The 13276-nt window shown below is 43.1% G+C and overlaps 1 protein-coding gene across 1 annotated transcript in view; it reads right to left on the bottom strand.

Moving 5' to 3' along the window:
• LOC147751414 (uncharacterized) overlaps positions 1-13276 on the bottom strand; it is a 609436-nt gene that overhangs the window by 360400 nt on the left and 235760 nt on the right. Inside the window, exon 8 of the mRNA XM_086933195.1 lies at positions 11587-11668. Within this exon, the coding sequence (XP_086789321.1) occupies positions 11587-11668 (82 nt within the window). The remainder of the gene's footprint in view (positions 1-11586; positions 11669-13276) is intronic.

Raw genomic sequence — 13276 nt, forward strand, 5'->3', positions numbered from 1 at the left:
CAAGGAGAGGAAAAGTCACGCAGGGTGGCTTTATCTCTCCTTGTAAATATGGAGAAGTGAAATACGCCTCCAGTACATCACAAAAGGTGACCTACTGGTGGCTCAGGGGGGCTGTAAATCTGCCCCATGGCATTTTGCAGATTGTTAAGTAAGAGTAGTGATTGGGAGGTCATCTTAAAAAATGCTGAGTCCCGCACTCAGGTGGTCGGTCACTGTAGTGGATCGGATTGTCAGCATAGATGTCCTCGTGGTGAATGTGGCAGCCATCTTGGAACAGTAATATATTTTAAAGATACTGTCACATTCAGCACCAGTGATGAAAATGGCAGTGAATAAACCAGCCCCCTCCCCACTGCCACTGGTATGCTGCTCTCCTGCAGTGCCAATCCAGCAGAATCTGTGACTCTGCTTACCCCCACTGACTGCATACTGCTACGCCGATTCTGATTAAAGTAAACAGTCACCTTTGCAGGACTTGGGTCATACTTTTCAGTCTCAGTACTGCCTCCTTCTAATCATGCTGGTAGATGACCTTGTTGGACACGTCCTTTCCCCTCATATCCTCCTCTGTTTGTGGATTCATAACGCTGTCTACAACACTTCCCCATATGCTTCCTCTATAATACCAGCTCTAACCATCCTTATAAATTGCAGCTACTTACGTTCATCTCTCATAGAACATGCATCTCTTTCCACGAGAGCTACCAGAAAATGAAGGAAAAGTAGAAGAAGAAAGAGAAGACTAGAGATGCCAAAAGAAGATACATAATAAACACATCTGGTGCTGTGTCATAGAAAGCACCCAGGGCACGTCCTAAACAAAAAAGTGGGTGTACTAACCTAGTTAAGCAGTATGCAAGTGACATCAAGTGACATCACGGCGCACGACATCACGGCGCATGACATCACACATGGCATCACAGGACTTGACATCATAGAAAGTGGCATCATAAGCAGGGCCGGACTGGCTACCGGGCTTTCTTTAATAAACAATGCAAAACAAATGTTTTAAAAAGTATGCTTTAAAGCTATTTAATTTGCATTGTTCATTTAGAAGTGCCGGGTGCTCATTAGCAACCAAATCAGCCCCTCAGCTGTGCACCTGGACCCCACCCTGCCACCCCAGCAGAAAACACCCGGTAACTTGTCCGGCCCTGATCATAAGCCACGACTTTACGGGAAGTGGCATTACAAGAAGTGACATCAGATCTAAAGTCCTCACATATATGTTAAGCAGGTCTATCATGTGTACGTTTGAGCGCATTGCGGGGATAATAGCACAGTGAGCTATGGAAGATGATATGTGACTTCTACACCTTGCAATACCCCAATTTTATGTAGCACATCCTGTACATTCATTTACAAACTTATATAATTTATTGTACATGCAATATGCACTTGTTGATGTAAAGTAGGGTTATACAAGAAAAAATACTGGTACTTAAATATTTCAACGCCTCCTCAGGGGAAGTAAGCTCTATTTAAATGCAATTTGTTTTGTGTAAATACTGGGAAAGACAAACACATCTGACATTCTTACAGTGAATGCATATGTCCTAAACAGGGACTGAGCAAAGTGAAAAGCTGCCTCTCTTAAGTGTGTATCAAGTGCTAACACGGTGTGAGCCTTTGTTTCCCCTCCATTTCGTTTGCATTAGGTGTGAGGCTCCAGACTGCTCCCAACCAAGATATTCGAACAAAAGGAGGCCTGATGACCCCTCTAATTCGGCCTTTGTCATGGGCCCGTACAAAAGGGGGTGGTAATGGACGGAGCATCTGAACAAATCAAACACTCACACCCAGTCAAAAGATCTGGGTTTAATCCATCACCGTTCTTTAGCCCACTCTGCCACCCCAGTTCAGACATGGCTATATGCAAATCAGCAGCGACGGCTCGTGGAGGGAGTTACGGTGGGGCAGGAGGGCGGGGAGGCGGAGGGGCAGGGCGGAGGTTGCTAAAAACCGGCATATGGATAATTGCAGGTAAGTAAACAATTTAATTAATAAAACGAATTTCGTAGTGTGCCTTGCATCGCAAAATGCAATGCAGTGCGAGCTACGAAATTCGTTTTATTAATTAAATTGTTTACTTACCTGCAATTATCCATATGCCGGTTTTTAGCAACCTCCGCCCTGCCCCTCCCCCTCCCCGCCCTCCTGCCCCACCGTAACTCCCTCCACGAGCCGTCGCTGCAAATCAGTCTGACCCTGTGCCTCATGGGAACAGTCCAGCCCGAACTGACAAGCCATGCCTTCCCTGGACCGGAAACAAGCTTCCGAGCACTGGTTTCTGGCATTCCAGACGTCTTCAGCCCGGCTTGCTTGAATCCAGTGGCAAAGTGAGCCAGGGACTCACGTCTGAGCATACCCTGCCACACTTATGGCGGCCAAAAGCGGTATAAAAGGGGGTGGTAATGGACGGAGCATCTGAACCAATCAAACACTCACACCTAGTCAAAAGATCTGGGTTTAATCCATCACCGTTCTTTAGCCCACTCTGCCACCCCAGCTCAGACATGGCTATATGCAAATCAGTCTGACCCTGTGCCTCATGGGAACAGTCCAGCCCGAGCTGCCAAGCCATGCCTTCCCTGGACCGGAAACAAGCTTCCGAGGACCGGTTTCTGGCATTACAGCCGTCTTCAGCCCGGCTTGCTTGAATCCAGTGGCAAAGTGAGCAAGGGATTCACGTCTGAGCATACCCTGCCACACTTATGGCGGCCAAAAGCGGTACAAAAGGGGGTGGTAATGGACGGAGCATCTGAACCAATCAAACACTCACACCCACTCAAAAGATCTGGGTTTAATCCATCACCGTTCTTTAGCCCACTCTGCCACCCCAGTTCAGACATGGCTATATGCAAATCAGTCTGACCCTGTGCCTCATGGGAACAGTCCAGCCCGATCTGCCAAGCCATGCCTTCCCTGGACCGGAAACAAGCTTCCGAGGACCGGTTACTGGCATTACAGCCGTCTTCAGCCCGGCTTGCTTGAATCCAGTGGCAAAGTGAGCAAGGGACTCACGTCTGAGCATACCCTGCCACACTTATGGCGGCCAAAAGCGGTACAAAAGGGGGTGGTAATGGACGGAGCATCTGAACCAATCAAACACTTACACCAAGTCAAAAGATCTGGGTTTAATCCATCACCGTTCTTTAGCCCACTCTGCCACCCCAGTTCAGACATGGCTATATGCAAATCAGTCTGACCCTGTGCCTCATGGGAACAGTCCAGCCCAAACTGCCAAGCCATGCCTTCCCTGGACCGGAAACAAGCTTCCGAGGACCGGTTTCTGGCATTACAGCTATCTTCAGCCCAGCTTGCTTGAATCCAGTGGCAAAGTGAGCATATAGAAGTGGCGGACAGTCAGTAAAGCTCCCCTGGGTACCCCTCGGGCGTGCTGGTGCAGTCTGTTACACCTTGATTGACATGTGGTACCCCAGGCACTACCCTAACTATCCCTGGCACCGGGTCATAATGGCAGCAGCTGTCAGAAAAACTAATCTGCATTCTAAAAAACATTTTTGTTTAGTGTAGTTTTCACTATTTTTCCTTTCTGTTACCCCCTAGGAGCAATATACACAGCTAAAGGGTCTGAGGGTTAACGTGATATTACTGTAGCTCAAAAGATACAAAATGGCTTCTCCGCTGACCTGGCTGTGCATGTGTAGACTTTGATTGTTTATAAGCAATAATACCGTATGGACACAATTATGGCAAATTGCTAAAAGAGCTAAATTATATGCTAAAACAAGATCTTAGCCAAACTCATACTGCAATACACAGTGTTGGACAAAAATGTGCACAGTTTGCAAAACACCCCCGTTAACACCCCTGGCTCAGACAGTATGGAGTTCACCAGATCGATGATGGCACACCTACTTCAGAAAATCACACTGTCACGTCCTATTTCCTTCCTCAATGGTATGCAAACAGTATAGGCACAGAGAGAAGACAAGCAGTTTGCTACAGACCTACATTTACTAAGATTTTGTGTCAGGTTGTGACACTTTTGTGAAACAAGCCTGAGTCAAAATCCACGCGAATGAAGATTTCTGTAGCTTTGCATCAGATTTTATCCAAAAAGAAAAGCAACTCCGCGCATAGTGCTACCTTGCCTTAGCTTGCCTCGTTAATGCATTACTTGGGTGGAACATGGGTATTCCCATTCACCCACCTATGTATTGACACAAATCCATATTTTATAGTGCCAGTAAATATGGATTTACATCAATCAAAGTAACTGTATTTGACTTAAAATAACCGCCTCAAAAGTGCAATTATTAATATGAACAGCCCTAAATAAAACGAGTATAAATTAGTAAAAAGTTAAAAACTATGCTTTACACAGAAACATTATAACCATCCAATTACATGTGTACATAATGACCTCTATCATGTTTGGGCACCATAGTAATTCTTTCCCCTTACAGCACTTTAAACAAAATATACATTATTCACAGGTATCATATCAGAGGACAATTGTTGCAGAGTTCTTAATGCTTGTTTGGCCCTCCTCATCTTAAAATCGCATAATATGGGCAAAAGATAGCGTTTCCCGGGTTCAGTATAAAATTGAAAAATATAATATTGTGCGGAGGGCTTTAGGTGGAATAATTATCATAGGAACAAAAACTAAGATCATCCGTCCATGATCCACATTTTGCAAACACTACCAAAGAGTGCACCATGTTTAGTCAAATTCGCATTAGATAGAATCTATGCTGGGGGTTCATAATCATCCCCAGATAAGGATCCATCCCACCCCCAGAAATCAAAATGGTGTGCCCACCCAGGCTGGGGTAACGAAAAGCAATATCTTTATTTCTCCTAGGTACTTCCTCTTTGCATGTGTGCTGCATTCCGCCGAACACTTCACAGAGGAATAAGCCTCTAAGAGTAGTTTTTGTGTAGTAACACAGCACAGACACCCTTACATCATGGCACAAGGGTACAAGCATTGATAATAGGCAGCCAGAGGTACGCCAGCTCTGCACGTGAGCAAAAGTCTGTATCCGAGTAGAAATGGCCATTTCTGTTGTCTTCCTTTGATATAACACAGAACAGCAACATCCTCTGCTCTGTTGTGTTGCGTCCAAGTTCAGTAAATCTGGCAGTAAGTGAGAAAATAGTGTTTCGCCATGCCCTGAGGCCACGTTGCCCTTCCTGGTAGCTTGATGTGCTTCCACATGCCTCAAGGATTTTGGTGTTGGCTCCCCTTTTGGGGCGATGTGGGAGGTAAGTGAAGAATGATGTGGCTGTACCGGTCCTTATCTGTGGGGGCCAAGGTCCTTGAGAGGTATCACCTCTGAGCAACATTTTGTTTTCTCATATTTATTTGTTCTGTCCAACTTCTAGTTCCGTTGATTAGAATGTCTTGCTTGTTTGGTTTAGAGAATGTTTTTAGCTTCTACTTTCCTCTCTCTCTCTCTCTCTTGCCCTGACTTATTTTTAGGTCAAGCATTTGAGACCTCTTGTATATACTTTAGTATATACTTATATACTTTAGTCTGTACTTATATGTGTATGTACTTTGTGGGTTCTGGAGATCAGCCCTAGGACTTGTCTGCTTCTGCTTAGGGACTTTTTTTTCTGTTCAACTGCCTCTATTTAACTGTCTTGATGAAAAACGTCCAGAGGTCGGTAAAATACCAAAATTGCTTTCTGCTGAGGGACTTTCCTTTTTTTATATTTCTGGAAACTGTCTCTATTTAACTTTCTTGATAGAAAACGACCAGCAGAGGTCAGTAAAATGCCAGAATCACTTTAGCATTCTCTGGATCCCAGTCCATAGAAATTGTCTTCCACAAGCACCTGTAGACAGTAATATTTTTCTCAAACCTTGTATTTTCAGTGATATGATCACTGAAGGCCCTGATTTTATATTAAAAACAGAGCTTTGGACGATACCATTTCCTGCTGAAAGGCAATATGTTTCTCCATCTGTTCCCATTCAAGGCATGTCACGCAGGTTGGTGCTTACTTTCCATCCATGTTAAAGAACACTAGATGTTTCAGCACCCAGGCTAATGTGCTGCGTAGCTAAATACATATATGGTCCCAAAGGTGAGGCCGATTGCATTGCATTGCAAATGCTTGTTTCAACTCGCATCAAGATGAGAAATGGGCTGACTTAAAGCAGACTTTCCATTTCTTTAGGTGGGAGATTCTGCAGTCACACATCCAAAATAACAGTCAAAAGTATTTATGGGTTAAAGAAATATGTCTTTTCTTTGTCAATGCATGTTCACTAATACATTAAAGCATGTTAATAGAGGATGTATCTCTGCACTGCATATTCAATCTTCCGCAACCAGATTAAGTTGTGCAACATCAGTTAAACTAAAGGCTTCCTCATAGATCCCCGGTTTTCCTTAGAATAAAAAATACCTGAAAATGTGAAATTTGTCATTTCTTTGTTAAACAATTTTATGCTCTATTTTCACTCAGGTGTAGATCATTGTAGCTCAAGCACTAGTGGGACACAAAGGAAATCAAAGCAAATAAATGTCCATGCTTTTTGCATGTTCAGTCATCTTCCCTGACTATGTGTTTAAAAAAAACATCAGTTTAACCTCTCACTGGTTCATCAAACTTACTTCACTCCTGCAAAAAAACTATCCAAAGAGAAGACTTGAAGTGTACACAAATTTTAGGGATCTCTGTCCAGCAGGTAACCACTGATCTTTGGTTCCTAGATTTTGCAACAGCTCAAATTGAGGCAGATCTATCAACATATACTAGTGGCAACTATATACTATCAACCGGAATATAATTAACACAATTCCTTTATGCTAATTGGTGACCAACTTGAATCCCATATCAGAACTCATTTTACCTTTCAAAAATGTCTACATCTAGACTGATAACAATATTCAAGTGCAGGAGCCCGTCATCAGTCAGAACCACAATTCACGGAATTCACAGAATTAAGGTATTGATGAGTAACTGACAATATAAAGGAGTGGAGATTTACCCTGAAAGATAAGGGAAGTTATGGTGTTCCTAATGAAAAACAGATGGACCCAGTTCCCTGACTCTGAAATTTATTATGTGCTCTTGTCCCTGTTCCTCTTCAATTAACTGATTTGGCTATGTCTAGTGATAATTGCCATGACAGCCTTACTAACATTCTCTGTATTGCAAGATTATCATAAACAGCACAGGTGTAGTGTGAATCCTTCCTTTGGAGAAGTAGTGAGGCTAGCTGCCAAAATACATTGAATTTTATTGAGCTTAGTCCACACAGTTCTAAGTGGTGCAACAGGTTTGATGCATGGATTTTAACTTGAGCAGCACTTTATACCAACTTCCAACGGTCCAAGATTGGATTAGAACAACTTAGCAGGGCAAGACTCTCAGTTGGCAGAGTCCAGGTGCTGTAGCAGGTGAGCGGGAAGTCTTTTATATCCCTGAGACTTCAATCAGGAGGCAAGCCAGAAAGCCCTTTGAGTCACTCTGGTTCTGTATTCAGTGATCTGGGTCCAGTTCTTTTCGCCCAAGCAAGTTGGTCAGCAGGGAACAGGCAGGTTAGCACAGCATAAGGGCAGGTCTTCCAGAGCCACAGTCCAGCAGAGTGACAGTCCTTCTGCAGAACCGCAATCCTTCTTCCTGGCAGACCATTCACAGGTCCAGAACTGTACTGAGTTCGTAGGGTCAGAAGTCCAAATCTTATACCCAGTGGTGGTTTTGAAATGCAGGAGACTTCAAAGAGGGGCTTTGTAGTGCACGTAGGTTCTCCCTTCCTTCCTTGGTTCCAGGCTCACTTCAGGGGGTTAAATAGTCCTTTGTGTGGAGACATGACACAGCTTATTCAGGTGTGAGTGTGAGGCTGTGCTAAGCTTTTCCGTCCCATTCTGCCCAGGATGGCTCATTAGGATGTGGATGGCCCATCAGTCATACCTCAGCTCCCTTGGTGTGTGGCTGTCTAGAGAGAATGCACAAGGCCCAGCTGTCACCTCCCCCAGATGTATATTGGAGACAGGTAGCAGGTACAGAAGGCTAAAAGCAGGAAACTCTTTCTAAAAATGCTGCAGCAACAAATGATGGATGAAATGCTGAATGAATCAAACATTCACTCCCAGTCAAGAGATCTGGGTTAAAACTATCACTCTTTTACTCATTACTCCACTCAGTTTGGACCAAGCCATATGCAAATCAGTCTTGAACCTGCTCCTCATGGGAAAAGTCCAGCCTGAACTGCTGGGCTAAGTCCAAACTGGGTTGGTTTAGTGAGGAAAAGAATGATGGATTTAACCCATATCTCTTGACGAGGAGAATGTTTGATTCATTCAGCATTCTATCATTTCTTGCTGCAGCACACATCTTTCTAAAAGTGGAATTTTTTTAATCGTAATTATAAATATGAATTTACCATTAGAAGATGTATCATTGCAATTCCATAGGTACTAAACATGATAGCTCTACCCCCTTCCAATTGGGAATTACACTGAATAGATGTAACAAGGAATCTCTAGTGTTAACCTATGGGAGGAGTATGCCTCACAGTAGTGAAAAACAAATTTGTGAGCTGTTCACTACCAGGATACGTAAAAGTTTGAAGTATATGTCCTGCCTTTTACTTACACAGCAGCCTGCCCTATATAAAAGGGGAGTGTAATGCTTGGCAAGGGGGTTTAAATGTCAAGTCAACATGGAAGTACAACTGCACACACAGGCTCTACATTGGTAGGCATGAGACAAGCTATGAAGGGCTACTTAAGTGAATGGCAGAATCACTGCTGCAGGCCCACTAGTAGCATTTGATTTACAGGGCCTGGGCACATGTACTGCCCTTTACTAGGGTATTATAAGTAAATTAAATATGCCAATTGAGGATAAGACAATGTTACCACGTTTTAGGGAGAGAGCACATGCACATTAGCACTGGTTAGCAGTGGTAAGGTGCTCAGAGTCCTAAACCCAAAAAAACAATTTCGGCATAATCAAGAGGAGGAAGGCAATATGTTTTGGGGGGGTGACTCTGCAGAAAGGACCATTTCCAACACGAACTAAAGATGGTTCTTCATCATCCTTGTGACTCAAAGACAGTCATCAAGTTTTGAATTGAGAAGGTCTTCAGGGCTTTCTATTTTTAAAATGATTTGGGTGTCATCTGCATTGTTGTAATGTGAGGTTGTAACATTAAAATAGATTTGGTAAGGGGGTTAGGTTGATGTTGAATAATAGAGGGTATATGATGGCACAAAAGCCACAGTGTTGTTTGCGAGGAGGTGATGTGAACGTGGGTAGATAGATTACACTTTGCCTGTCTGTGAGATGAGATGGAATCCATTTCAAAACATTTCAAAACATTTGCCCAGATTCCGTTATTGTGAAGTCTTTGCAGTAGGATGTTGTGGTGGATAGTATCAAATGCAGCAGACAAATCTAGAAGTAATAATGAAGCTACTCCTTTTTGTACAATGTGAGTTTTAGATAATCGCAGATGGATATAATAGCTGACTCTGTGCATTTGCCTTGTTTAAAACTGAACTGTTGATCTTACATTAAGTCATAATGTTTGGTCAAATTAGAGAGTTGAGTAAACACTGCTCTCGCAAACATTTTGCCTAAGAATGGTCCATTTGATATCAGCCTGTAATTTGGTGGATCATACGGGGCAAAGTTTTCATATTTGAGGAAAGGCCTGATAGGTTTTGAGCTAAGTCTGGAATTAACCTTGTACCGGGGTCTTGTTGAGTAGGTATCTGGCTACCTTTCCTGCACAGGTTGTGCAAAGGATATCTTTAAAGATTCTATGGCGCTGCAAGGTTTTATGGGGATCCTGATGGTCTGGCTGTAATAATGAAATATGGTTATTGTCTCTTTCTGTTGAGGTTATAACACATATTGTTGTAGTGTTGTCTGTTTCTTCCTTCAGGTATTTTTCAATCTTTGTAATTTTTAGATCAATTGATTGGATATTTAGTAAAGGAAGTCTTGTGATCGTGGTGTTTCTGTATTTAGGGACTCCTCATGTTCCTTCAGTAAGCCCTGAGTCTACCAAAATTTAACTCAGCATTGTCCATGAATTGTACCATTCACAGGCACACATGTATCCAGCACGTGCATGTAACACACTCTCACTGCACCATCCTTGAATGTTGCCATTAAAGACACACATATACCCCCGCACATGTATAACACACATCCACTGCGCAGGACTGTACATTAAACCGATGTAGGCAAGCAGCAAACCTTTAACCCGTTCGGCGCTTATGACGGAACCGTTCCATCACGCGCCTCGGGTGATCTGTGCTAGTGACGGAACGGTTCCGTCACGGCCCGCTCGACGCGCCTGCGCAGCACGTTCTATTGAGCGTGGGCGTTTGTGATGGAACCGTTCCGTCACTAGCACAGCTCAATCGAGGCGCGTGACGGAGCGGTTCCGTCACAAGCGCAGGTGAGCCGCGCGCCCCCCCCCCCACTCCCTAGCACTGCGGCGGAATTGCCGCCGCAGTGAAGGGGTTAAATGAGTGAGCCTGTGGGCCTTACTCCAGTGACACAGATTAAAAGGCTTGTTCACAGCTACTGATCACTACATGGTATTCTGCAAACACTGAGCTCAAGCTGCTAAACTCCTGGTAAAGGCAGTGGCCTTTCACCACTACGTGGGTAGTGTCTTGGGCCTGCTTCCCGTTCAAAAAAATACACAATCCTCAAGACATGCCTATGTCATGGCACACACACATGACCTGAGTCCGCCTATCATCATTCAAGGCAGGGGTACAAGTCCATCACCACCCAAAGGGCTTTTCGGTCCCAAATCTGCCCCAGAAAATGAGACAAATAGGAAAGTGAGAGGTCAGGTATTTATGTCCGGAGGCAAGTGGAAGGGCAAATAAATGTGTAACATTTATGGTTAGCCATTTCCCAGACAACAGACATAGCAAATGTTCAAATGTCATTGGGACCTCCTCCTTCTTTTCATCTGTCTTATGCTGATAAAATTAGACAATGGAGATAGGGGATAACAAAATCTATTAGCCAAACATTACTCAAAGATTCAGTTTGTAGAACGTAGTTAATACATCGTTAGTAATGTATATAGCATATTATTCATATTGTGATGATTTATAATTGGTATAAATGTTGTTTAAGTGTTACTGCTCGGATCATATTAAATACTTGAAACCCAGAGTCTCCTGAGTCAAACTCGAGATGGTAAATTAAGTATTCAGAGAGAAGAGGATCAGGCTCAAAAGTTATTAGTAAAAGTAAAGGAACGAAATAGGGCAGTGTGGTCTTCTCTGCCAGATGCTTGCTCAATTGTTAGATCACTGCAAATTCCAGCAAGGCGTGAATGGTTTCCGTTCGAAGGAGTTGTGATTTAGTGCTCAGTATAACCCCTTTCAACATTTCCTTTGGTTTGTGAAGTAGTGAACCATGCAGTGCCTAATCTGAGCCTGTGGTTGCTGGTGGGTGCCACCGGTACTCATTTTCGGGGACCAGCACTTTCTGCATCAGCAGGAAAAACAAACTAAGCGGAAAGACAGAGGAATAGAAAAACAGAACAGAAAGCAGCAACCTCAAGAGTGAGAAAAAACAAGCAACCTGTTCAAGACGCTTCCTGATATTACCAACCTTAACGAGGTCATCTGATGAAAATGAGGTTGATACACGCAGAAGAGCTTCAAGGGTTCTGAGGGCGATATTCACAGTCCACCTTTCAAAAAGAAATAAAAGTCCACGTTACAGATTAGATCATCATGTAATTTTAATAATTTAAGTCGAAATATTTTCTTCAGGGGTTATAAATAGAGAAATAATATTACAATATGCATACGGCAGTTAGAAAAAGAAGGAACTAAATTTTAGATAGGAGCGAACGATTCTCCTATAACCTTCTATGTTTCATGAACTGCAAACTGCACATCTGATTTGTGCTTTCCGCTTCATGCATTAACATAGAAATTCAAAATTACTATAGACACTGTGCACTTATAACAAGCATTTGCAATGCAATCGGTCTCGCCTTCGGGGCCTTATATGTATTTAGCTATGTAGCACATTAGCCTGGGTGCTAAAACATCTACTAATCTTTAACATGGAGGGAAAGTAAGGACCAAACTACGTGACATGCCAGGTATGGGATCACATGGAGAGAAATATTGCCTTTCAGCGGGAAATGGTATAGTCCAAAGCTCTGTTTTTAATATAAAATGAGGGTCTTCGGTGGTAATATCACTGAAAATACAAGTTTTAAAAAAAATGTTGTCTACAGGTGCTCATGGAAGACAATTTCTATGGACTGCAATCTAGAGAAAGTGATTCTGGTATTTTACTGACACTGCTGGTCGTTTTTTCTCAAGAAAGTTAACCCCTTCCACGCTGATGACGAGCTGGGCTCGTCATGGCGTAGCCTCCTCGCACGCTGATGACGAGCCCAGCTCGTCACGTAAAGTGCGATTTACAAAAACTCAGCGCAGGAGCGGAATTCCGCTAGCGCGCATGGAGTTAAAGAGGCTGTTGCCAGAAAATTAAAAATATAATGTCCGTCAGCAAAAAGCAATTGTGGTATTTTACTGACCTCTGCTGGTCGTTTTCTATCAAGACAGTTAAATAGAGGCAGTTGAACAGAAAACAAAGTCCCTAAGCAGGAGCAGACAAGACCTAGGGCTGATCTCCCAAACCCACAAAGTACATACACGTATAAGTATATACTAAAGTATAATCAAGAGGTCTCGAATGCTCGACCTAAAAAGGAAGACCATATTTTCTGAAAGCCAGTTAGCATTGCAAATGCTTGTTCAAGAAGGCATGCATGTTTATGAATTTAAACTATGGATCTTAGTACAGCTCCTAAACGGACCTTAATTGAACCAAATATGGTTAAGCCTTTTCCCTTACTAGCTATATTATATTCTAGTGTGAACTTCGGCATTACATTGTAATGGTTCACTGTTAACTTTGTGTGAAAGATATATTAGTTGGAAGTGAACACCTGTGGGTCTCCAAATCTCCCGACCCTCTTTTTGTGTTTACTTGTACATGTACAGCTGCAGCTGTGGGCCATTATCTTAGTTTAATCTTACATTGCATAGGCTTGAGACTCCTCTTTCGCTACATGCCCACTCTTTTACTGACTTACTGAGATGGCGGAACTTACAGGACTGTCACAGGATTCCTTGGCTCAATCCAAGCTCACCAGCCCACGTCTACTAGATACACCCATTACTCATACTTTGGCCCAATCGGATGATTGGACCAAATTGATCAATCTTAGGAATTCACAAAACTATTCTTCCCTTCACTGGGCAATTATGACTGAATA

Source organism: Lissotriton vulgaris, chromosome 1_1 (assembly GCF_964263255.1).
Source record: "Lissotriton vulgaris chromosome 1_1, aLisVul1.2, whole genome shotgun sequence".
Classification (NCBI taxonomy): Eukaryota; Metazoa; Chordata; class Amphibia; order Caudata; family Salamandridae; genus Lissotriton; species Lissotriton vulgaris.